Here is a 24,419-nt window from a genome sequence, read left to right on the forward strand (position 1 = left end):
AAAAAGCTTTGCAAAATTCAATATATCATATTTTATTTAAAATCACATTCACATCTTACCACAAAGAGTCAGTTCCTTCAGTTTTTTGTTTTATTTTTTTTAAGCTTCAAGGATCGCTGCTATTCTCACCAGCACAATTGTGTCTCTCAGCACCCTGTTTAGTGAAGAATTTTTTAGCACAAACGCCGCAACTGAATGGCTTGTCTCCAGTGTGTGTTCTTGTGTGGCTTTTTAAATTTCCCTTTTGAGAGAAGCATTTTCCACAAGCAGAGCAGGAAAAGGGTTTTTCTCCACTGTGCTTTCTTGTGTGGTTTGTTAAATGCGACTTTTGAGAGAAGCTTTTACCACAAACTGAGCAAGAAAAAGGTTTTTCTCCACTGTGCGTTCTTGTGTGGCTTCGTAGATGCGACTTTCGAGAGAACCTCTTGGCACAAACTGAGCAGGAAAAAGGTTTTTCTCCACTGTGTGTTCTTGTGTGCCTTTTTAATTTTGACTTTTCAACGAAACTCATGCCACAAACTGAGCAGGAAAAAGGTTTTTCTCCAGTATGTGTTCTTGTGTGGATTCATAAATATGACTTTTCAGAGAAGCTTTTACTGCAAACCGAGCAGGAAAAAGGTTTTTCTCCAGTGTGTGTTCTTGTGTGGATTCGTAAATATGACTTTTCAGAGAAGCTTTTGCCACAAACCGAGCAGGAAAAAGGTTTTTCTCCACTATGTGTTGTTGTGTGTTTTGTTAAACTTACCTTTTGAGAGAAGCTTTTACCACAAACTGAGCAGTGAAAAGGTTTTTCTCCAGTGTGTGTTCTTGTGTGACAAGTTAAATTTGACTTTACAGAGAACCTCTTGCCACAAACTGAGCAGGAAAAAGCTTTTTCTCCACTGTGTGTTCTTGTGTGTTGTGTTAAATTTGCCTTTTCAGAGAATCCTTTGCCACAAACTGAGCAGGAAAAAGCTTTTTCTCCACTGTGTGTTCTTGCGTGCCTTGTTAAATCAAACTTTTGATAGAAGCTCTTGCCACAAACTGAGCAAGAAAAAGTTTTTTCTCCACTGTGCATTCTTGTGTGGATTGTTAAATCAAACTTTTGATAGAAGCTTTTGCCACAAACTGAGCAAGAAAAAGTTTTTTCTCCACTGTGCGTTCTTGTGTGCCTTACTAAATGAGACTTTCGAGAGAAGTTTTTGACACATACCGAGCAGGAAAAAGGTTTTTCACCACTGTGTGTTCTTGTGTGCGGTTTTAAAGACAGCTTTGAAGTGAATGAGTCAGTGTGACATGCCCTTTCACCTTTGGCTTGCCCATCATCATAATCATCATCGTCATGAGCGTCTGATAATGTGTCCTCATTATGTGCTTGTGATGGCCCCCAGTGGTCTTCATCACCTTCTGTTGTCACATGATGGCTTGAGCTGCTGCTTGGAGGCTCCGCCCCTCTGTTGTCCTCACTCTCATCCTTGTTTTCATCTTCAGTCTTTCTAGGGACACAATTCAGTGGTGACTTGTTGATCTCCTCCTCCTCCTCCTTTTTGATGTGAGTCCAGTCTGGCTCCTCTTTCACAGAACGGAGATCGTTTTGTCTGACGTCTGCAGGACACAAAAAGACAAATTTGGTTCGGTCAAGTCAAAGTTCAAGCGGCGACTTTGTCTTATATTGTTTCTACCGTGCTACTTTGACTTGTGCCTGCCGAACACGGAGCAATGCGTGCGACCCCAACTTGGACCGGACCAAGGGGACATTTCACAAAATTACGTCCTACGATGTAAACCTCCTTTTAGCCGCACAACAGTGATAAACGAGCATTTAAAACGGAAGCACGTTGCGGCTGATGCCCAATTTCATTTCTGACATAGTCACAGACGTTTCTGGAAGCGAGCTGAAGTTAGCACACACAGGCTACTGTGTGTGTCTGATGGAACACCTGTTGTGGGACCCTAACATATTGATGCAGACCACTGGGGGCCATCGCAACATAATGTCATTGATAAAATAGGAATCCTTCAAGTGAAATATGTTTTCAAGTATTTCTTTTCGCATTTAGAGAAAGTTTCATCGTGGGTATTTTTACTTCCATTATAATCTGGATCTCTAAAAGAATTAAAGGGGCCCTGGCATCAGAGTCGCTATTTATTGCATGATTTACATTTAGCCTGCTCGTACATTCCAACATTCCCCTTTTTATTTTTTATAAAATTTCTGTTTTTAAATAAATTTTAAAACAACATTATGTTTGAAGAGTCAAAATCCCTACACATAAGCATTAAGCAACAACACTTTCACTCTGACTTTCATGTTGACATATTTGAATAATGACTGTATATTTTAAAGTTATCCAATATGTATTCAAATTCGACTAAGATACACCAAAATATTTTAAGAGTTCACTGAATTATTTTGGAACTGCAACGATGCTTAACAGCCATAGGGTGTCAGTAATGAGTAACAAAGTAACACAACATTGTCATTTGCATAAATTACCAGGAACTATGAGTTGCGGGGGAGATGCAAACCACCTGGGCCACAGGAACTTTATGACCAGGAACTAAATGTTCCTGGGCTTGTTGGTAGAAAAGGGGGTTGTGGCGTACTCCCTTTTTAAGCCCATAGTAAGCCAAAGATGCAGATGCATTCCTTGCAGCATGCGCTTGTTCACTGATGAGATCCGTGCAACCCTGGGTGGATGCATTAAATGTATTTTAAATGTTTGGATGGGGTGAAACTACGCACATGTGCACAAAACAATGCAGGGCCACCCGAGGTTCATTGACTCTCACCCGACCAAGCCAGTACAAAGTTCATAAATAAATAAGACCATTACGTGCTTGATTTTTTTTAAAAACTTAATATTTTGTGTTTTATCCACTAAAATTGATCAACCGCCATTGATGTTTTCGCCCGAGTGTGCAGATTTTTTAGAGTCAGGCAGAATTCCTTCCGGAAGGAATTGCTTGAACAAGATATAAATACCAGAAAATGTAAAATGTTAAATAATCAGTTCAAATTTTATAAAAAAAAAAAAAAAAACATGGAGTTCACCCCCGCCCCTATTGGTTATTCTTTGGCATATATTTTCTGCACTGATTTCATTTGGCAAAAACAAATGTTCAGCAGACCTGCAAGTGAAAGGCAATATTTAAAAATAAAGCGGCAATAACTTTGGACGCATTTCCCCAAACAACTCAATGTTGTGATGCATATTTTTAACAATAGAAAGTCGTTCTTTACAAAGCAAATGAGAGTAAAACGTGTACAAACCTGCTTTGTGTAGTACAACACGAGGCAGGTTGCAAACTTCGTCCAGCAGTTGAAGATGTTGCTCGTTCTCTTCTTTTATTCCACAAAGTTCCTCTTTGTACTTGGGTGTCGTTCTTTCACACATATTCAAATGATAATTCCCAAAAATCCGCACTTGATCTCTGCTTGGCGATGAGTCATGTGCCTCTTTTTGTTAGCGGCTAGCTAGCTAACAAGCTAAGCTAACTACGCCGAAAAGCATCAACGCGCGAAGATGAGGTTATCGGGACACAAAGACTTAATGAATTATGTCGTAGTCCTTTAGAGTAGCACTGGACATCCTTTGAGAAAATTACAGTCAGTTCCACACTAAATCAGAAGAATTTAGCGGTGAACTGCTTTTGTTCCGGTGTGGACGGGTCGGTGGATGTGGTCGAGGTCCTTCGGAAGCTGCGCGCTTGCTTATGACGTCATGCTTTAAGCGCGTATTTTCCATATATATTTCTTTGCCTCAGTGGTTTTTTTTTACACCTGGCTGTACTATTTTAATATTTATTTTATATAATATTTTAATTCGGTTGATAAAAAAATTAACAAAATAACTAAATTAACGCCACATTGGCGAGTCATCTCACGCGTCACTTCCGCCTATGCCCGGAGAAGCCGCTGCTGGAACAGCACTGGGACGTTTACGTTTCTCCAACCGAACTTGCAATAATGCTGTGGTTCTCTCGGGCTGCAAGATTGTATGAATATAATGTCTGCATTTACTAGCAGTGCTTCTCAATTATTTCACGCCCGCCCCTACCAAGAAGAAAAAGATTCGCGCCCCCCACCACCAATTTTTTTTCTGTCTTTGTAGATTGATATTAGATTGTCAATAAAATATCCCTTAACTAACCTAAATTGATAAGAAATATAATTTTGAGAACTATTATAGTGAGGATCTCGAAACTCAGTACTCTGTTGTGCAAATATTGATGAGATGACAAATATTTGTCATGTCATGTGATTATCCACACAGCTTTTCCTGAACAGGGTCGCGGGAGAGTGCTGGAGCCTTTCCCAGCTGACTTCGGGCGAAAGGCGCACGACACCCTGAACTGGTCGCCAGCCAGTCACAGGGCAGACTTAGACACCGTCACTGAGTGGGAACTGAACCCACGCTGCCTGCACACAACTCAGGCGAGTGTACCACTACACCATCAGTGACATGATAAATATTTACTAATACGTTTTTTGCCAAAAACTTTATTAACATTAACAAACAGTTATTAATACTTACATAATATAGAAAAGACAAAAAGAAGAGCCAGGGGGATTTTAAACAAAAATTCTATATGAATAACATAAAGCAACAGCTTTAGTATTGTTGTTGGAGTTGAGTCACCGTGGAAATGAGAAGTATTTAGTAAATCAACTTTTAAAAGCCAAACTAACGCCAATGCGTGTTCGGTTTTTGTACTCAAGAAGAAAAGGGTCAAATAAAGACTCAACAACTGATTAGAGTTCCGATATTTAGTTTCTTCCATTTCTGGAGTTCAGGAAATAGTACAAAGACAGATATCTGGGCAGTTTTTCTTAATCTCACGAGAAAACTGCACTCGGGCGAGCACAGTCGAAAAACGCGCCCCATCTTTCAGCCCAGCTTCAGTTTTTATAGGAGTTTTTTATGTCAAGGGTAATGTAGGTTGAATCGGTCGTCCCCGCTCCCTCCCACGGCACGGGTCCACGTCCGAAGGAAGGTCCTCCCCAGGTTAGTCATCGTCTGGATAAATTGATTCCCGTCTTGTCCCCAAGACTGGCACGCCAAGTCTGGCCTTCCCCGGCGGGCAGTCTCTCCGTCTCTCCAGCTGCCATTGCTCTGGAATCTTGTCGGTGTGCATGTGTGCGTGTGTATGTGCACATGTATATGCAGGTATACGTGTATGTGCATGTGTATGTGCAGGTGTAAGGGTGTGTCTGTGTGTATGCATGCGTATGTGCATGTGCTCTGATCTCCAATTGTAATGTCTTTTGGAATGTGTTTTTCTTTTGATAGCGTCTATGTGAGTCATCCAGTGCCCAATTTGGTGTGTTTGCATCTCTATAGCCAATGTGGAGAATGTGCTTCGTCGTATTTGACCATGAAGTGCTGTCAGTGTGAGGGCAGCTCATGGAAATGCTATGTGTGCAAATTTGTTCTCACTACCCAAAATTTCAATAAAGTTCACACATTTAAACTAAGTACTATAAATTTAGCATTTGAGAAAAATATAATAAATCAGAAAACATCAGGACTACAATTCTTGTGACCCGTGCTTCTAGTTCCATTTGATAAATGCTTTTTGTTTCATCAATGTTTAACATATTCAGTAAATATGAACCTGCTAAATTAAATAATTGACCTTCTGTCCTGTAAGTGTTTAAAATAATGCCAGCAATCATAATACAATCCTTCGTTTACCATTGCAGTCGTCTTATCATTGCAGCATTTTATTAATTTCCCCTTTGGAACATGGACAGACATTCGGAGTGTTTCCTTACACTTGTATATGTTGTGGGATGTAAGTGTGTATATACATGGGGATTGTGTATATACGTATATACTGTGTATATTCGCATAGGTTTGCTTTTTCTGAATGTCTGCTGCTAATGTTATACATTAACGGCTACATTGCACCACCGCCTCTGTGTGATCCATATCTTTGCCGTCGTAACACTGCAAATTTACCCATTGTGGGACTATTAAAGGACATCTTTATCTTTATCTTTAAAAACCTTGTGTTGGTGCTCTCTACATAATTTTCCATAAGATTAAGATTGAACAAAATGGTGAAACAAAAATTTAAAAAGTAAATACTGTAACTATTAAACATTGAATACTAAATTATTCCTAAAACAGATCAATGAATCTTGAAATTAATCGTGAATTATTGTAGTTTAATAAATACTGAAACGAATAATGAAATATTACAGTACTTTAAATAAATACCGAAATCATTTTCAAACACAATAACAGTTAAGTAATAAAAGAGTGACAATTTTTAATTTAAAATTCGCAATCACATCACAACCTGGTGAAAAACCCTGTAAAAAGGCAAATATGTTGACATAAAGTATCACTTTATCATGTCAACTGTTAATAATAGGGAAATAGATTTGGAATACTATCCAACCAACAACATGGTGTCAGATGTGAAAACAAAACCAGCAACAAAAGTAAAATTCAATACATCTCTCAAGTTCATATTTGGGAACTAAAATGTTTCTTCATGTGCATCTTGGGTTTTTCTCTATGTTTAGAAGAAGATAACGATGATTCTCATCGCAAATGGTGACATCTGTCGGTGAGTTGGTGACAGTGCTCCACAGAGCCAACAGCCAATCATATCACAGCGGGGTGTGTCCTGTTCTTCCACTTTCGTGACGAACAGGAAATCCTTTCAGTGTTATTTGAAAAACGATGCCATCTTTCTTTCATCTCATCGAACAAAGAGAAGCACACGAGTTAAGCTCTTTTATTGACACTAAGCCAATGTGATCATTGCCAGAAGAACCATTGTGTCTGAGTGATGATTTTTTCAATCATCAATAAAATCACTTGTTCCACTTGCTCAACTGGCCTTCATTGCGCTGTGAAAAGGTGAAAAACTGAACTAGAAGTTGAACTCTAAAAAGAACATGAAAGAGAAACGCAAATAGTCTCAGTTTCTCTCAAAGGTTTTGGAATGTCAGGAGTTGGCAACTTGATAGCGACTGGAGTCAGCGCTGGTTTTCTCGCTGTGTTTGGCTGGCTCGTATATGTATGGTCCATTGAACATAACTCAAACTCTTCAAATATCCCCTTACATACATTTAATATTATGCTTTCTGAATAAATTTCTGCAAAATACACTTAATGGGTTGAGCTCTATCAAGTGTTTGGGGTTTGTTGCTAAGCAGAATCTCACTTTGGAAAAACTCATTTTGTCAAATCTACCAAATATTTTTTTTCATGCTCTATTATATTTTTTATACATTGGATTATTTATATAGTGAAATAGGAAAATATTAAAATGTAAAATTGGAAACCACATACAGACTTAATTCAATTAACAAATATAGAAACATTTTATAAATATTGAACTAATTGAGAAGAGTCCTGATCTTGAAATAAATATTGAATTATAAAAAATACTTAAAAAATTAATTCAATAACCCGACCCTGGATGAGCGGCAGAAAATGGCTGGATGGATGGAATAATTTAAATTGCACACATTTTCAAAAGAACAAATATGTTCAGAAATATTCAAGTGTGAAATAAAAAGGTTCAAATTGTTGATAATTTTACATACTAAAACAATTGAATAAATATTGTATTATTACATAAGCAAGCTTAAATATACATTGAAATAAATAAAAAAAAAGTTGTGTATTTTTAAATGGCCTAATTTAGATATGGGAAGTAATTCTCTTTATGAAACTATGAAGGGACTGAAGCTCACAGAAGTGACCAGTCTTGGTTCTGAAGTTCCGATGTAACCAGATACTGCGCTGAGAGAAAATAGGCCTGAGCATTGTTTATGGTGGGGGCAATTCTCTCGCCAGGTCAGTGACCTTCCAGGGTATGAGAGTAATTTAAGGTGGTCACGAGTAGACTGGTCGAATCAACGGGGAGACGCATCTGCTCTCCCTCTGGGGGACTTTTGGAGGGAAATCCCGAAGACTAGCGTGATGGGAATGCATATGCAACAAGGGTAAACTAGATATTCATGTCCTATTTGGGCATTCCCTATAAGAAGGGAATGTCTGAGAGGGGGCTCGCACGTTTTTGGGGAGACTTCTTTTGACATCAGCATGTGACGAGAATAAAATCTTTCTTCTTTCTTTTGTTCTTTTCCATCACCAATCCAGCCTTGCTCGGCTGCCTCTCCTGAAGGCAGCAAGGACCCACACTTCAAAGACAAAATATACTACATATTGAAAGAAAAATAATACTCAGATATTGAAATAAGTATAGAATTGAAATAATAAACAACAAAGAAATAAATACCTCCTGGAAAATATCATTATTTTCAACATTTTTCAAAGCACAAAATTTCGATCAGATTGAGTTCTTTCTTGCACATTCTTAAACAATCGTATTTTTTTTTTACTTTTACTTTTTAAATTACTTCAGTGCATTTCATACCTGTGCCTTCAGCGAAGTCCTACTTCGTCCTTCTTGAATGAATCCCCATCAAAATACCATCATTTATGACACCACGGCTGGACAAATAATATACAGAAACACACTTACGCAGCACTGAGTGAGTGTTGGACGATATAGCTTCTCTTGAAAGGTCCGACTTGAAAATGTCCTTGCAAGTGTATCTGCAATTAAATTCACACTTTTCCCTCCTTCGGCCATTGTGGTTTCAAAAAAGCAAGAATATATTTCAGACGACTTTTTGGTGTGTTGATTCGGCATTGCGCCGCCCCCTTACAAGTGAGTATCCAATCACAAAACGCATTCATCACCCTCAGCATAAGGCCAGCGAGAAGGCTCACTGTAACCAACTCGTGATCTGATTGGCTATCGCAACCGTCTAACAAATATGAAAGCTCAATGACTTTGACAGAAGAGATGCTCGCACAATTGCATCTTAAGGCCTCGGAACGCATAATGCACGCTCCTGCTATTGTGAAACCTGCCCGGCAACTCAAGCGAGTGGAATTCCGATTGGATTCAAAACTCTCACCTAAAAATACAACGCTCAGCTATAATATGACATCAATGTGACGATTATGATCTTTTTTTTTTTTATTGATTATGTTTGGCCAGCAGAGAAGGCCTTGAAGGCCCACCACTGAGTTACTTAATAGCCTAAATTAAACTTTACTTTCACTAATAGAGTTAAAGTTATGCTTTATTGTAGGATTTATATAATTAATAGTGAAGGATTGTATTATGATTGCTTGCATTATTTTAAACACTTACGGGACAGAAGGTCAATTATTTAATTTAGCAGGTTCATATTTACTGAATATGTTAAACATTGATTAAACAAAAAGCATTTATCAAATGAATGTAGAAGTGCAGTGCATCGATAAGATTGACTGGGATTGTAGTCATGGTGTTTACTGATGCATTCATATGCTAAATTTATATGACTTAGTTTAAATGTAAGACCTCAAATTTGCACACAGTATTTTCATGACCCACACTCTCATTCAGAACAAACAGATTCAGTCTGCTCAGGTCAAACTGATGACAAACCAGATAGCACTTCATGGAAAATACGACAAAACACATTCTGCACATAGGCCATCGAAGATTCAAACATATCAAGTTGGGCCGGGGAAGACGTCACCGGGACGCTATCAAGAACACCAAAAAACACGTAATTTGATCTGGGAAAACATACACCACACAATCTGTACACTGACGAGATTACAGGGGAATGTGAGCAGGAGAGACGGAGAGACTGCCGTCTGCCTGAGAAGGTCAGCCTTGGACGTGGAACGTGGACCGGGGGAGGGGGCAAGGACGACCGATTCAATCTACATGACCCTTGACATAGAAAACCTCCTATAAAATGTCAGGCTGGGCTGAGATCAGCGCGCCATTTTTCGATTGTACGCGTCTTGAGTACAGTTTCTTGTCAGATAAAGAAAAAGCTGCCCAGATACTATTTCCTGAACTCCAGAAATCGAAGAAACTAAAATATCGCAACTCTAATCAGCTGTTGTTGAGTCTTTATTTGACCCTTTTCTTCTTGAGTACAAAAAACTAACACGCATTGGAGTAAGTTTGGCTTTTAAGATTCATTTCCTAAATGTTTCTCATTTTCTCGGTGGCCCAACTCCAACAGTTTTGGTGACCCCGACGTGATTTTCTCAAGGAGGGAGTCCTTGCGGCTTGTTGTTCACACTCTACAATATTCCAGGCCTGGACAATCAGAACAAAGGAAGGGGAGAGCCTGTTTATTCAAAGTCTCCTGATTTGTTATATTGTAGAGTGGAAAGACGTGGCCGATTATTAAATTTTGTCAGTGTTTCTGGATATATTGTTTCTGGACTTCAGGAATGGTTGCATGCTTTGTATAGAATGTAGATTGCGCATGGATTACTAGTAATATTGGAAGCGTACGCAGGTGAAATAAGGAGGGGGCTACTGTTGTCGGCCGGCAACAGAAATTAGTACCCGGAGTCAAAAACGGGGACTCCTGCTCTGGCAGTCGAAGAAGGGGATGCACAGCTGACTAGCAGAACGTGTGCACGGCGATCCCAATAAAGTGACACTCAGTATAGTTAGTATAGTATCGTATATAAGTGGACTGAGGCTGGGAAAGATTGGATCTTTCGGACCGCCATTATCTGTCGCTGCAGAGGCATACACGGTGGAGGGAAGTGCACAGCTGACGAGCTGATGGTCGCACTGCAACCTCAATAAAAAGTGCGCAGTCACGGTAAAAGAGCGGGCAGTCACGGTATACGTGGTTGACCGAGGCGTGGAACGTTCCGGTTGCTGGAATATAGAATAGATTTTAAGGTGTTCCAATATTGTTGGAAGTTTCTTGCTTTCGGGGTGTTCCAATGTGGTTCACTTGCTCAGTTCTGTGTTTGTGCTGTTGTCTGTGTGTTAATTGTGACGTTGTTGTGTAATTGTCTAACTGCCTATACGTTGTGTGTGTCCCGTGGCAATTTGTGGCCCTTGCTGTGCTGCGTTCTACTGGGTTGTTGTGTCTCATGTTTATAATTCCCGGGTCTATGTCTTATGATGCTCAATCGGTTTAATGTTAGGGGGTGTTAGAGAAAGTAGAGTGTTAATGTCTGGTGAGTGATGATAAAAAGGAGAGAGTGGGGTTTGCGTCCCACACTCACAACAAAACATGCTTAAAGTAATGTGTGGTGCATACAATATATCGTGTGAAAGTTCAAGCGATCGTGTGAGTGAATGCAACCCTGAACAGAACAGGGGGAAACCTAACGGTGATAAGACAAAACTGCCTGATTGGTTGGAGTGAATAAATAATGAAGTTGTGGATATTTTGGTAGTACATAGAGGAGAATCCAAAACACGGAAAAATCTGTGATAGGATGGACCTTGCTCCGATGAGAGTTCCACACTGCTTGAGTCGTAGTTGATTAAAAATGGGGAAATGGTGGGAGTGTAAAATTATGATTGGTATAAAAATTTCAGGGGATGATTAGCAATGAAATTACGGGAGAGGATTGGCGATGAAATTACTTGAGATAAAAAGTATATGAAACCGAAACACAAAGGCTTCATTGAGCATGTGTCTTGCGGACGTACGAAATGTGACCATTGGGAACTTTTAGTTGATTAGGAAATTGAAAGAAAAAAGTCAAAGCAAGTAGGGTGAAGAGTGTGGGGAAAGTGGTGGGAGCAGTTGGATGAGCAGGGGGAGTTGCAGATATGAGGTTGGAAAGATGGGGGTCGAGTGGCCGATGGACGGTAGCTGTTTGTGAGGGTTGGAGATGGGGAGGCGTGGCTGGGGTGCGGACAATATATATAAGATATATAATCATACGCAATACCGACAAAGTGCAACGAAAGACGCGGGTGGAAAAACTGACACCAGGGGAATAACGACGGGAACGAAAAAAGCTTGCAAAAGGCAAGGAACAAAATGAACAAAAATCGCTTACCGCAGAAGGGCAAGGAAAACCAATTGAGCTCAACCGAGAAGATCAATAAATGAAAACGGAAACACAAACAATGAACGGGAACAAGGTACACGGAATGCAATAACAAGGTGTCTAGAATTCACAACTTAGGGCATGAGCAAGATGAATATTCCGACGCTGAGTAGTCAGCGTGGAATGTTTAAATAGTGCAGTAATCAATGACTTGACGAGTGACAGGTGCGTGGCTGGTGAGCGCGTCTCTCCAGCCATGACGACATGAACAGGAACAAGCGCTGGAAGGAAACGCCCCCACTCCAGCTGGGCAAACACAAAACAAAAACATGACAGGACAAAACGGACCATGACACAAAAGGATTAGGTTTTTGGGATAGGTTTTAATTTAAACATTTTATGATCATGTTCAAAGAAAATCTTTAGAACAGGAGATGTCTAGCAATTGATGAGAGGTTTGCCAAGTATAAAGTTGGATTAAATAGTTCGGCAGCTGATTTATTAACTGATGTGTATCAAATGTAACAAAGGTGGACGACAGATGTTTTATGACTTTGCGACACCAGCCCTGACATGACAACTTTTAAGGGACAAGACAGCATTCCATAAATACCAGACTAACATCCGCATCTATGAGCTGTTTGACGTCACAGGTGCAGGATCGTCAGCTACGTCCAGGAGGAACAGAAGAAACGATTTCACGGAGACTGAATGGGAAAATTCACAAACGCACAGTGGTAAACTTTGGCATACGCTGGCTAAATTGAGGCTAAATTAGCGCCGAGGGAGGGGTCTCTGTGTGGAATTGGAAAGTATCTTTTTGGTGAATGAAAGTGTGACAGAAAAAGTGTTTGTATGTCTAAGTGGTTTGAGTGAATGTTTAAGGGACGGGCCTCAGGAAAGAAACCTGATTGAGGGCACCGGTAAGCCCGAACAGCACGTAGGATGCAATGGGCGGACAGGTCTGATCAACCTGGATCCCTATTGCACTCCCAAGTACTGATTTTCAAATTGTTATTGGAGACAGATTGGACTAATCAAATTCAAGCATCAAGTGAATGATGTCAGGAACTGTCCTTACTTGAGGCCGAGGCCAGACCTACAGAGCAGCATGATGTTGCTGTATCTTTCAGGTGGGGAGCGGAGGAGACAGGCCTGGTCTATGTGGCCAGGGCGAGACGTGAATGGAGTGAGACTTCCGGCAGTGACCCGTCCAATAATGTCGTCATTCCGCAGCTGTTCCAGTTGGCCGTCCTTAGGGCGTGTCCTTACGGTTACGGACATCATGTGAAACAGTCCATCAATGAAAAAATGCTAATCAGTCTCAGGAGAACACTTTTTTTTTTTTACATCATTTTGCACGACATCAGAAAAGGAAAATGTGGGATTGGATTAAGGAGCGTTACTAAAAATTGTTGTACTTGCAGGTTCAGGTGGCCAAGAGGGCTAAAAATGATAAAATAAAAAAATGAAAAAAAAGGGGTGGGGCAGCTAATGCATGCAGCTCCCATTGCACCTGCGCCTTCCGCTTCTGCTGCTCCTAGGCAAGGTCTGGGTGACGCGGCAACACAGCAGATTGGCTGTCCGTACCCGGCCGGTCAACGAGGTCGGGATTGCGGTAACAGAGGTAGGGGTGGTTATAGACGGGGGTTGTGAGTGGGGTGTGCTCTTGCTGCGGGGTCACTGGGTGATGAGCAGTCCATACCGAGCCACTTTCTGGAATGTGCCATCCTCTGGTCCGGTGCCATTCCTGTCGCTGTTGATACTGGGGTGAAATATTCCACGCGCTGTGAGCTCTTTCCGCATCTCCCAGTGAGTAACAACACTATCCTCCTTGTGGACTCTCGAGATTGCCTGAGTCACTGCCATTGACTGAACGAACACTAGAATTCGAGTGGCATTTCCGGATGGGACTGAACTTGACTGTGCACATCCGTTGGGGGGAGCATATGTGGTGCTCTCCTCCATTCCAGTGGCTGAACTGAAACATCTGAGGGCAGCTCTGAAACCTGGTTCTCCATCCTCCCGCGGTGGGTATGCCCTGTTCCTGATCCAACCTCCACCCATTCACCAATTGACCCAGTACATTGTACACTGTACATATGATCGCACACATGATTTGGTTTATCAAAATGCATTCATCCAAATTTAGTCAGTATATATATATGTGTTATGTCTACCGGCGTTGCCTCGCATGCGTGCCTTCTCCCTGAGCAGCGGAATTAGTATGAATTGTTTACTTTCGCTGAGCTACAAATCGCATTGACTATTGATGCGCGTCTTCATACTAAAGATCTAGGCCCCATGGTAAAGCGGTGTGTAGAGGCGGTTGGCTGGGTTCAGACGTCTATTACAAATGTTGAATACTCCGCGTCACTAACAGGGTATCATACTTCAGCACCCACTACAAATTCTTCGGTTTTGGGAACGTGACTTAATTTCAAAATTTCACGAAACGGGTCACTCGGGAGAGGTCGCTTTGTGTGCGTCTCTGCCGGAGGGGTTGTGGACACGGGGCCCGACTGATTTTGGGCTCTGCTCCACAGCTCCCCCAATTGTTTTACCGTCTCTACACCCTCGCCCAGTTGACAGAATCAGAGTTGGCACAGCCTGGAGGTGGAGGGAGGCATTCGGGAGACAATAGGAGGTGAAGACTGCAGCGGTCTTGGAGCTGTCTACGTCTTGGAGAGCACCTATTCTTCCCGTAAAAAGAAAGGTTTAATTTGGTATCTGCGTTATTATAGTTTGGGATTTTGATTTATTTATTTTTTTTTTTATCATAAATGGTTACTATTTCATTTGGTTTGCTTTAAAGATTTGCCAAAAAACGGTAAAAATTGGAGCGTTAGCTCAGGCCTTAATTTATAATCTCTAGACAGTTAGATATTTGAACTCAGTGAACTAAATTTTCTCTAATTCAGGAATAATTTGCCCATCTTGCAAAGCCAAATTCTAACATTGTGCCATATTAGCTGGATATCATTAGGACATTATTGCGAACAAACACATCTGGATTGTGGTGATTATCGGCAAAACTAAATGTATACGTTGGAAAATTGTTTCTGGGGGCAATGCCTGTGAGGATGCCACTGTCTAGATCAGGGGTGGCCAACCAGTCAGAGACTAAGAGCCACTTTTTTTACTGTGTTACTGCAAAGAGCCACATCATATATGGGCACACATGAACATCATTCCATGCATCATGTGTGTGTGCGCGCACACACAGAGAGAGACACACACAGGCCTCTGCTCAGCCAGATTTATTGAAAATGACCCACAGCAAGATAATGACAGTTATTTTTTTCAACAGTTAACATTGTGTGCACTGTCTCACACACACATAAACTCTCAGTTCAAGCAAGTCCACAAACAAAAATATAACAATTTTCAATGACATTTTTCTCTTACTATGCTGCTTAGTGGGACTTCTGGCATTCCTTGTCCTGAACAATCCTCCTCAAATCTGGCTTGTATTCCGTTGTTGCCACTCGAAGCAACTCTTTCACATGAGTGTCAGTCAAAACAGATCGATGCTTTGATTTCACATGTTTCAGGGTGGAAAACACAGACTCGCAGACGTACGTTGACCAAAACATCGACAGGATCTTTAGCACAGCCCGTTTGATGTTGGGGTATTTTTCCATTGGCACACGTTTCCAGAACTCAATGGTCCCTTCCCTGAAAACAGCTTTCAGTTGATCCTCCTCACAAAGATCGATCATCTCCAACTCCGCCGCAGCCTCATCTGTGACGAGCGGGATTTTCAAACAGTCCATCTCCGCATTAAATGGGTCGACAAGGAACGTAATCTGTGGTCTTTTCAGTTGTAGATCACGGAACCGGGTCACAAAGCTTTCGTGCAAGTTTTCAATCAGCGTTGCATATCTGTCTCTTTTCTTTTTCAGGGCGGCACTGGTGACATGTTCACTGGCTTTTAGCAGAGTGGGAAAATGCGTTAAATCTTTCTTTTGAATTTGCGTCTTGAACAGTTTCAGTTTGTTGATAAACGCAAACACACATTGCACGAGGTCAGGCAGCATTTTTAACTTGCCTTGCAGGGTCAGGTTCAGTCTGTCCAAGTGACACAGCATGTCGACCAAAAATGCCAGATCCATAATCCACTCGAGGTCCGAGAGCTCGGGATAGTCCTTGCCCTTCTCTTCCATGAACAGTTTTACGGCATCCAAAAGCTCAAAGAAGCGAGAGAGCACTTTGCCTTTTGACAGCCACCTCACAGTGCAGTGCAGCGGCAGGTCACCTGGAAGCCCTTGGTCCAGCTCAGCGATGAGACTCCTGAATTGCCTGTGGTTAAGCGCGTGTGTGCGGATGTAGTTCACGATTTCCATCACAGGCTTCATGACGTTGTCTGAATTCAATGATTTAGACACGAGTTGCTCCCTGTGGATGATGCAATGGAAATTTCAAAAGTCGGGAAATGTTTGATCAGTTTTACATAGCCCCACAAGCCCGTTCACGGATCCGATCATGGCCGGCGCTCCATCCGTGGCTATTGCAGTTAGTTTTGCTATGGGCAGGTTCGCTTTTGCAAATGCAGCCATCATCGTTTCTTTCACATCTATGCCACGGGTTCTGTCTTTTAATGGCACAATATCAAGGAATTCTTCTTTGATCATACATTCGTTTGACACAGACCGTGCAAAAATTGCTAACTGAGGCTTGTCTTGTATGTCACAGCTCTCATCCAATGCCACACTAAAATACTCACATGCTTGAAGGTCAGAGTGCAACTGTGATTCAATAGCAGTGTTAATGTCCGATATTCTGCGTTCAACAGTGTGGCGCGAGAGTTGGACATCTGATATGCTTCGTTTTAGTTTGTTGTCTTCAGGAGACAAGATTTCAACAGCGTCATTAAGGCATTTTTTTATGAAGTCCCCTTCACTGTATGGCTTTTTAGCCTGTGCGATGTTCCAAGCCAGTTGATATGAAGCAAGCGTTATGGTTTCTGAGTGTTTTGTTAATTTTTTGAAAAACTGCATCTGCTTTTCAAAGTGACCAACCTCTGCTTGCGAAGTTCAGTCCCTTTTGGAAATTCCTGGTCGATGTAAGGATGGATTGAGTTGAAGTGACGCTGAAGATTTGAAGCTTTTAAATGTGCCAATGATGCCTGACATATAAGGCAGAATGGCTTGCCATTACGTTCAACAAAAAAATATAAATTCTCCCACTCTGTTAAAAATGTCCTGTTCTCTTCTTCATATTTTCGTTTGGCTGTGCATTTTTTCCCTGCCATTTTGAGAGCGAACTTGAAACAAATTATTTACAACTCAAATAACCTCGCGCGTTTGACATCACATCAGACGTTATTCTTCTTCTTCTTTTCAATTCAAACTGGCTCACCCGGTCAGCGCGCCACCTAGTGTAAATGAATGGCAGCGCCAGCCAAGCATTTTTTAAGCTTGTCATGTGAAAGCTCCTGAAGCCCCGACGAGTGGATCCCCGAGTGCAGGTAACAGGCTAAACTAGCAGCTGTTTGACGGCTCGGACTACGTGCTGGGACCCTGTGTGTACTATTGATGAAGATTGGTGCAGTTCTGAGCATTATTTGTGGCTAATAGTGGCGTTTGCGGTCGGACAGTGGCTCCGTACAGCGCTGTATGTGGCGATAGTGCGGTATTTGCTGAAGTTGGTGGATCTCGTGAATCTAGCGGTCGGGTAAATTAATCTCTTGAGGGGGGGTTGTTACGGTGTGTTTGACCATGGTTTACACTTACGCCTTACGCCAGAATATCGCTTAAAGAGCCGCATGAAATCAGCCAAAGAGCCGCATGCGGCTCGAGAGCCGCGGGTTGGCCACCCCTGCTGTACAGGATAAGCAGTGTGGATAATGACATGACATGACAAATATTTGTCCTATTGTGGCGGACATTACGACCATGCCTCTGACCCAGTAGGCATCCCGGGTGGGGGCGTATTCATGTGAATGTTGTGGGCGCCAATTTCTGATTGTCCTTCAGTTGTTGTTGGCAGTCTTGGAAAAAAGACGTGTTCGTAGTCAGTCGTGTGTACTCATTTCAACTGCCATACTGTCATCAATATTTGCACAACAGAGTACTGAGTTTCGAGATCCTCACTATAATAGTTCTCAAAATTATATTTCTTATCAATTTATCTTAGTTAAGGGATATTTTATTGACAATCTAATCTCAATCTACAAAGGCAGAAAAAAAATTGGTGTTGGGGGGCGCGAATCTTTTTCCTCTTGGTAGGGGCGGGCGTGAAATAATTGAGAAGCACTGCGAGTATATGCAGACATTAAATTTCATACAATCTCGCAGCCCGAGTGAACCACAGCATTGTTGCAAGTTCGGTCGGAGAAACGGAAACGTTCCCCTGCTGGAGCAGCAGCGGCTTCTCGGGCATAGGCGGAAGTGACGTCAGAGCTGACTTGCCAATGTGGCGTTAATTTAATTATTTTGTTATTTTTTGTATCAACCGAATTTAAATATTATATAAAATATATATTAAAATAGAACATCCATGGGTAAAACCAAACACAGAGGCAAAGAAAGATATTTGAAAAATACGCACTTGAATCATGACGTCATTAGCAAGCGCGCAGCTTCCGAAGGGCCTCGACCACAAAATTAATTAACAACAAGAAAAGCAACAAGATATTGACATTTTTGAATGCCTTTTTCTTTTAAAAGCCTTAATTACATATATCCAGAGACATTGTTCCTGTTTTACTGTGTATTTTTATTTTATTTTATTTTATATTATACATTTTTTTCTACATTCATTACCCTTCGTTGTGAATTCTATTTAAGGATGACAATGTACATGTTAGTTTAATACCTGAAGTGAACTTGTGATACTGTTGTACTGTCTATTCAAAATGTTCAATAAAGTTTGTTAAAAAAAAAAAAAAAAAAGGGCCTCGACCACATCCACCGACCCGTCCACACCGAAACAAAAACACCCACCGCTAAATTCTTCTGATTTAGTGTAGAACTGACTGTAAATTTCTCACAGAATGTCCAGTGCTACTCTAAAGGACTACGATATAATTCATCAAGTCTTTGTGTCCCGATAACCTCATCTTCGCGCGTTGATGCTTTTCGGCGTAGTTAGCTTAGCTTCTTAGCTTATCTTGTTAGCTAGCTAGCCGCTAACGAAAAGAGGCACATGACTCATCGCCAAGCAGAGATCAAGTGCGGATTTTTTGGAATTATTATTTGAAAATGTGCGAAAGAACGACACCCAAGGACAAAGAGGAACTTTGTGGAATAAAAGAAGAAAACGAAGCAGGTTTGTACACGTTTTACTCTCATTTGCTTTGTAAAGAACGACTTTCTATCGTTAAAAATATGCATCACAACATTAAGTTGTTTGGGGAAATCGTTCAAGGTTATTGCCGTTTTTTTTTTTAAATATTGCCTTTTACTTGCCGGGTTGCTGAACATTTGTTGATGCCAAATGAAATCAGTGCGGAAAACGTTTGCCAAAGAATAACCAATAGTGGGGGGTGAACTCCATCTTTTTCCCAGTATAAAATTTGAACTGATTATTTAACATTTTACATTTTCTGGTTTTTATATTTTGTTCAAGCAATTTCTTACTAAAAATGTGCACACTGCCGCGAAAAGGTAAATGGCGGTTGATCAATTTTAGTGAATAAAACACAAAATATTAAGTTTTTAAAAAAAAAATCAAGTACGTATTGGTATTATTTATTTATTAACTTTTTACTGGCTCGGTCAATGAACCTCGGGTGGCCCTGCACTGTTCTGTGCACGTGTGCATAGTTTCACCTCATCCAAACAATTAAAATACATTGAATGCATCCATCCAAGGTTGCACGGATCTTATCAGTGAACAAGCGCATGCTGCAAGGAATCCATCTGCATCTTTGTCTTACTATGCGCTTAAAAAGGGAGTATGCCACAACCCCCTTTTCTACCAACAAGGCCAGGAACATTTATTTCCTGGTAATACAGTTCCTGTGGCCCAGGTGGTTTGCATCTCCCCCGCAACTCATAGTTCTTGATCATTTATGCAAATGACAATGATGATGTATCAGTGGGAGGTCTTGTGTTCCTTTGTTACTCATTACTGACACCCTTTGGCAGTTAAGCATCATTGCAGTTCCAAAATAATTTAGTGAACTCTTAAAATATTATGGTGTATCTTAGTCTAATTTGAATATGTATTGGATAACTTTAACATAAACAGTCATTATTCAAATATGTCAACACGAAAGTCAGAGTGAAAGTGTTGTTGCTTCATGCTTATGTGAAGGGATTTTGTCTCTTCAAACATAATTTTGTTTTAAATTTGATTTAGAAACAGAAATTTTATTTTAAAAAAGGAAAAAGGGGAATGTCGGAATGTACTAGCAGGATAAATGTCATTTTGGGTAAAAAAAACAAAAAACAAACGTAAATCATGCAATAAATAGCCACTCTGATTCCAGGGCCCCTTTAATTCTTTTAGGGATCCAGATTATAATGGAAGCAAAAAGTACCCACGATGAAACTATCTCTAAATGCAAAAAGAAATACTTGTAAACATATTTCACTTGTAGGATTCCTATTTTATCAATGACATTATGTTGCGATGGCCCCCAGTGGTCTGCATCAATATGTTAGGGTCCCACAACAGGTGTTCCATCAGACGCACACAATAGCCTGTGTGTGCTAACTTCAGCTCGCTTCCAGAAACGTCTTTGACTATGTCCGGAATGAAATCGGGCATCAGCCGCAACGTGCTTCCTTTTTAGATGCTCGTTTATCACAGTTGTGCTGCTAAAGGGACGTTTACATCGTAGGACGTAATTTTGTGAAATGCCCCCATGGTCCGGTCCAAGTTGGGGTCGCACGCATTGCTCCATGTGCGGCAGGCGCAAATCAAGGTAGCGCGGTAGAAAATAAGACAAAGTCGCCGCCTGAGGTTTGACTTGACCAAACCAAATGTGTGTTTGTCTTTCTGTGTCCTTCAGACGTCAGACAAAACGATCTCCGTTCTGTGAAAGAGGAGCCAGACTGGACTCACATCAAAAAGGAGGAGGAGGAGGAGGAGATCAACAAGTCACCAGTGAACGTTGTCCCTATAAAGACTGAAGATGAAAACAAGGATGAGAGTGAGGACAACAGAGGGGCGGAGCCTCCAAGCAGCAGCTCAAGTCATCACGTGATAACAGAAGGTGATGAAGACCACTGCGGGCCATCACAAGTACATAATAAGGACACATTATCAGACGCTCATGACGATGATGATGATGATGATGATGGGCAAGCCAAAGGTGAAAGGGCATGTCACACTGACTCATTCACTTCAAAGCTGTCTTTAAAAGGGCACGGAAAAACTCACAGTGGTGAAAAACCTTTTCCTTGCTCGGTTTGTGGCAAAAGCTTCTCTCGAAAGTTTCATTTAACAATCCACACAAGAACACACAGTGGAGAAACATCTTTTACCTGCTCAGTATGTGGCAAAAGCTTCTCTCAAAAGTCTCATTTAGTAAGGCACACAAGAACGCACAGTGGAGAAAAACCTTTTTCTTGCTCAGTTTGTGGCAAAAGCTTCTATCAAAAGTTTGATTTAACAATCCACACAAGAATGCACAGTGGAGAAAAACCTTTTTCTTGCTCAGTTTGCGGCAAAAGCTTCTCTCGGAAGTCTCATTTAGTAAGGCACACAGGAACGCACAGTGGAGAAAAACCTTTTTCTTGCTCAGTTTGTGGCAAAAGCTTCTCTCGGAAGTCTCATTTAGTAAGGCACACAAGAACGCACAGTGGAGAAAAACCTTTTTCTTGCTCAGTTTGTGGCAAAGGATTCTCTGAAAAGGGACATTTAACATATCACACAAGAAAGCACAGTGGAGAAAAACCTTTTTCTTGCTCAGTTTGTGGAAAATGCTTCTCTCAAAAGTCAAGTTTAACAGAACACACAAGAACACACAGTGGAGAAAAACCTTTTTCTTGCTCAGTTTGTGGAAAATGCTTCTCACAAAAGTCAAGTTTAACAAGCCACACAAGAAAGCACACTGGAGAAAACCCTTTTTCCTGCTCAGTTTGTGGTAGACGCTTCTCTGTAAAGTCAAATTTAACTTGTCACACAAGAACACACACTGGAGAAAAACCTTTTTCTTGCTCAGTATGTGGCAAAAGCTTCTCTCATAAGGCAAGTTTCACAAAACACACAAGAACACACACTGGTGAAAAAGCTTTTTTCTGCTCAATTTGTGGCAAGAGTTTCTCTCAAAAGTCGCATTTACGACGCCACACAAGAGCACACAGTGGAGACAAGCCATTCAGTTGCAGCGTTTGTGCAAAAAAATTCTTCACTCAACGTAGTGCTGAGAGACACGATTGTGCTGGTGAGAATTGCAGCAATCCTTGAAGCTTAAAAAAAGACAACAAAAAACTGAAGGAACTGACTCTTTGTGGTATGATGTAAATTTTGATTTTGAATAAAATCTGAAAAATTTAATTTTGCAAAGCTCTTTTATTGGCACTAAGCCAATGGGGTCAGAGCCAGAATTATCAATGTGTTTGTGTGATGATTTTTTTGTGTTTACATCAAACATGTAAATAAAATTAATTGCCTTTGCCTGGAACAACATTTGTTAACGTTATGCTTTTCAGTTTTCTTTTTAAACGTACTTAATGGAAAAGGTGTGAGAAGAAACGGTGCTTATGCAATCGGTGCCTTCCACTATCATCAATAAAATCACTTGTTCCACTTGCTCAACTGGCCTTCATTACGCTGTGTGAAAAGGTGAAAATCTGAACTCGAAGTTGAACTATAAAAAGAACCAGAAAGAAAAACGCAAATAGTCTCAGTTTCTCTCAATGGTTTTGGTATGTCAGGAGTTGGCAACTTGATGGCGACTGGAGTCAGTGCTGGTTTTCTCGCTGTGTTTGGCTGGCTCGTATATGTATGGTCCATTGAACAAAACTCAAACTCTTCAAATATCCCCTCTCATACATTTAATATTTCACTTTCTGAATAAATTTCTGACTTGCTAAAACCACTTTCTAGATTGAGCTCTATCAAGCGTTTGGGGTTTGTTGCTAAGCAGGATCTCACTTTGGAAAAACTGTCATTTTGTCAAATATACCAAATATTTTTGTTCATGCTATATTATGCTTTTTATACATTGGATTAGTTATATAATTAAATAGGGAAATATTAAAATTGGAAACCACATACAGACTTAATTCAATTAATAAGAAATATCGAAACATTTTATAAATATTGAACTCATTGAGAAGAGTCCCAGTATTGAAATAAATATTGAAATATAAAAAATACTTATGTATTAAATTAATTCAATAACCCGACCCCGGATGAGCGGCAGAAAATGGCTGGATGGATGGAATAATTTAAATTGCATACATATTCAAATGAACAAATATGTTAAGAAATATTCAAGAGTGAAATGAAAAAGTTTAAATTAATATTGATATAATGTTGCATATTATAATAATTGAATAAATATTGTAGTATTACATCAGCAAGCTTAAATATACATTGAAATACATTTTTTAAAAGTCGTGTATTATTAAATGGCCTAATATAGATATGGGAAGTAATTCTCTTTATGAAACTATGAAGGGACTGGAGCTCACAGAAGTGACCAGTCTTGGTTCTGAAGTTCCGATGTAACCAGATACTGCCCTAAGAGAAAATAGGCCTGAGCATTGTTTATGGTGGGGGCAATTCTCTCGCCAGGTCAGTGACCTTCCAGGGTATGAGAGTAATTTAAGGTGGTCACGAGTAGACTGGTCGTATCAACGGGGAGACGCACCTGCTCTCCCTCTGGGGGACTTTTGGAGGGAAATCCCGAAGACTAGCGGGATGGGAATGCATATGCAACAAGGGAAAATTAGATATTCATGTCCTATTTGGGCATTCCGTAGAAGAAGGGAATGTCTGAGAGGGGGCTCAAGTTTTTGGGGAGACTTCTTTTGACATCAGCATGTGACGAGGATAAAATCTTTTTCGAACCAGTTCTTTTCCATCACCAATCCAGCCTTGCTCGGCTGCCTCTCCGGAAGGCAGCAAGGACCCACACTTCAAAGACAAATATACTACATATTGAAAGAAAAATAATACTCAAATATTGAAATAAGTATAGAATTGAATGAATAAACAACAAAGAAATAAATACCTCCTGGAAAATATCATTATTTATCAACATTTCTCAAAGCACAACATTTCGATCAGATTGAGTTCTTGCTTGCACATTCTTAAACAATCATAAGTTTTTTACTTTTAATTTTTAAGTTACTTCAGTGCATTTCATACCTGTGCCTTCAGTGAAGTCCTTCTTTGTCCTACTTGAATAAATCCCCATCCAAATACCATCATTTATGACACCACGGCTGGACAAATAATATCCAGAAACACACTTACGCACCACTGAGTGAGTGTTGGACGATATAGCTTCTCTTGAAAGGTCCGACTTGAAAATGTCCTTGCAAGTGTATCTGCAATTAAATCCACACTTTTCCCTCCTTCGGCCATTGTGGTTAAAAAAAAGCAAGAATATATTTTAGATTTTCGAACGGCCGCCAATTACGACTTTTGGGTGTGTCGATTCGGCATAGTGCT

General features: G+C 40.6%; 2 protein-coding genes across 2 annotated transcripts in view; both read right to left on the reverse strand.

The window, feature by feature from the left end:
* Positions 1–204: 204 nt before the first annotated feature.
* Positions 205–3,515, reverse strand: LOC148342152 (uncharacterized). Its single transcript, XM_088288529.1, has 2 exons — positions 3,254–3,515; positions 205–1,584 (listed from the first exon to the last, which is right to left on the reverse strand). Exons 1-2 carry the CDS (start codon positions 3,375–3,377, stop codon positions 566–568), a joined length of 1,143 nt encoding a protein of 380 aa, XP_088144655.1. The 5' UTR covers positions 3,378–3,515; the 3' UTR covers positions 205–565.
* Positions 3,516–15,020: 11,505 nt separating this feature from the next.
* The window catches only part of LOC148342153 (general transcription factor II-I repeat domain-containing protein 2A-like), a 115,519-nt gene continuing 106,120 nt past the window's right edge, over positions 15,021–24,419 (reverse strand). The window contains exon 2 of the mRNA XM_088287589.1: positions 15,021–16,238. Within this exon, the coding sequence (XP_088143715.1) occupies positions 15,257–16,198 (942 nt within the window). The 5' untranslated portion in view covers positions 16,199–16,238 and the 3' untranslated portion in view covers positions 15,021–15,256. The remainder of the gene's footprint in view (positions 16,239–24,419) is intronic.

Source organism: Idiotropiscis lumnitzeri, chromosome 2 (genome assembly GCF_059441095.1).
Source record: "Idiotropiscis lumnitzeri isolate Australia: NSW breed Sydney's pygmy pipehorse chromosome 2, RoL_Ilum_1.0, whole genome shotgun sequence".
In the NCBI taxonomy this organism is placed as follows: domain Eukaryota; kingdom Metazoa; phylum Chordata; class Actinopteri; order Syngnathiformes; family Syngnathidae; genus Idiotropiscis; species Idiotropiscis lumnitzeri.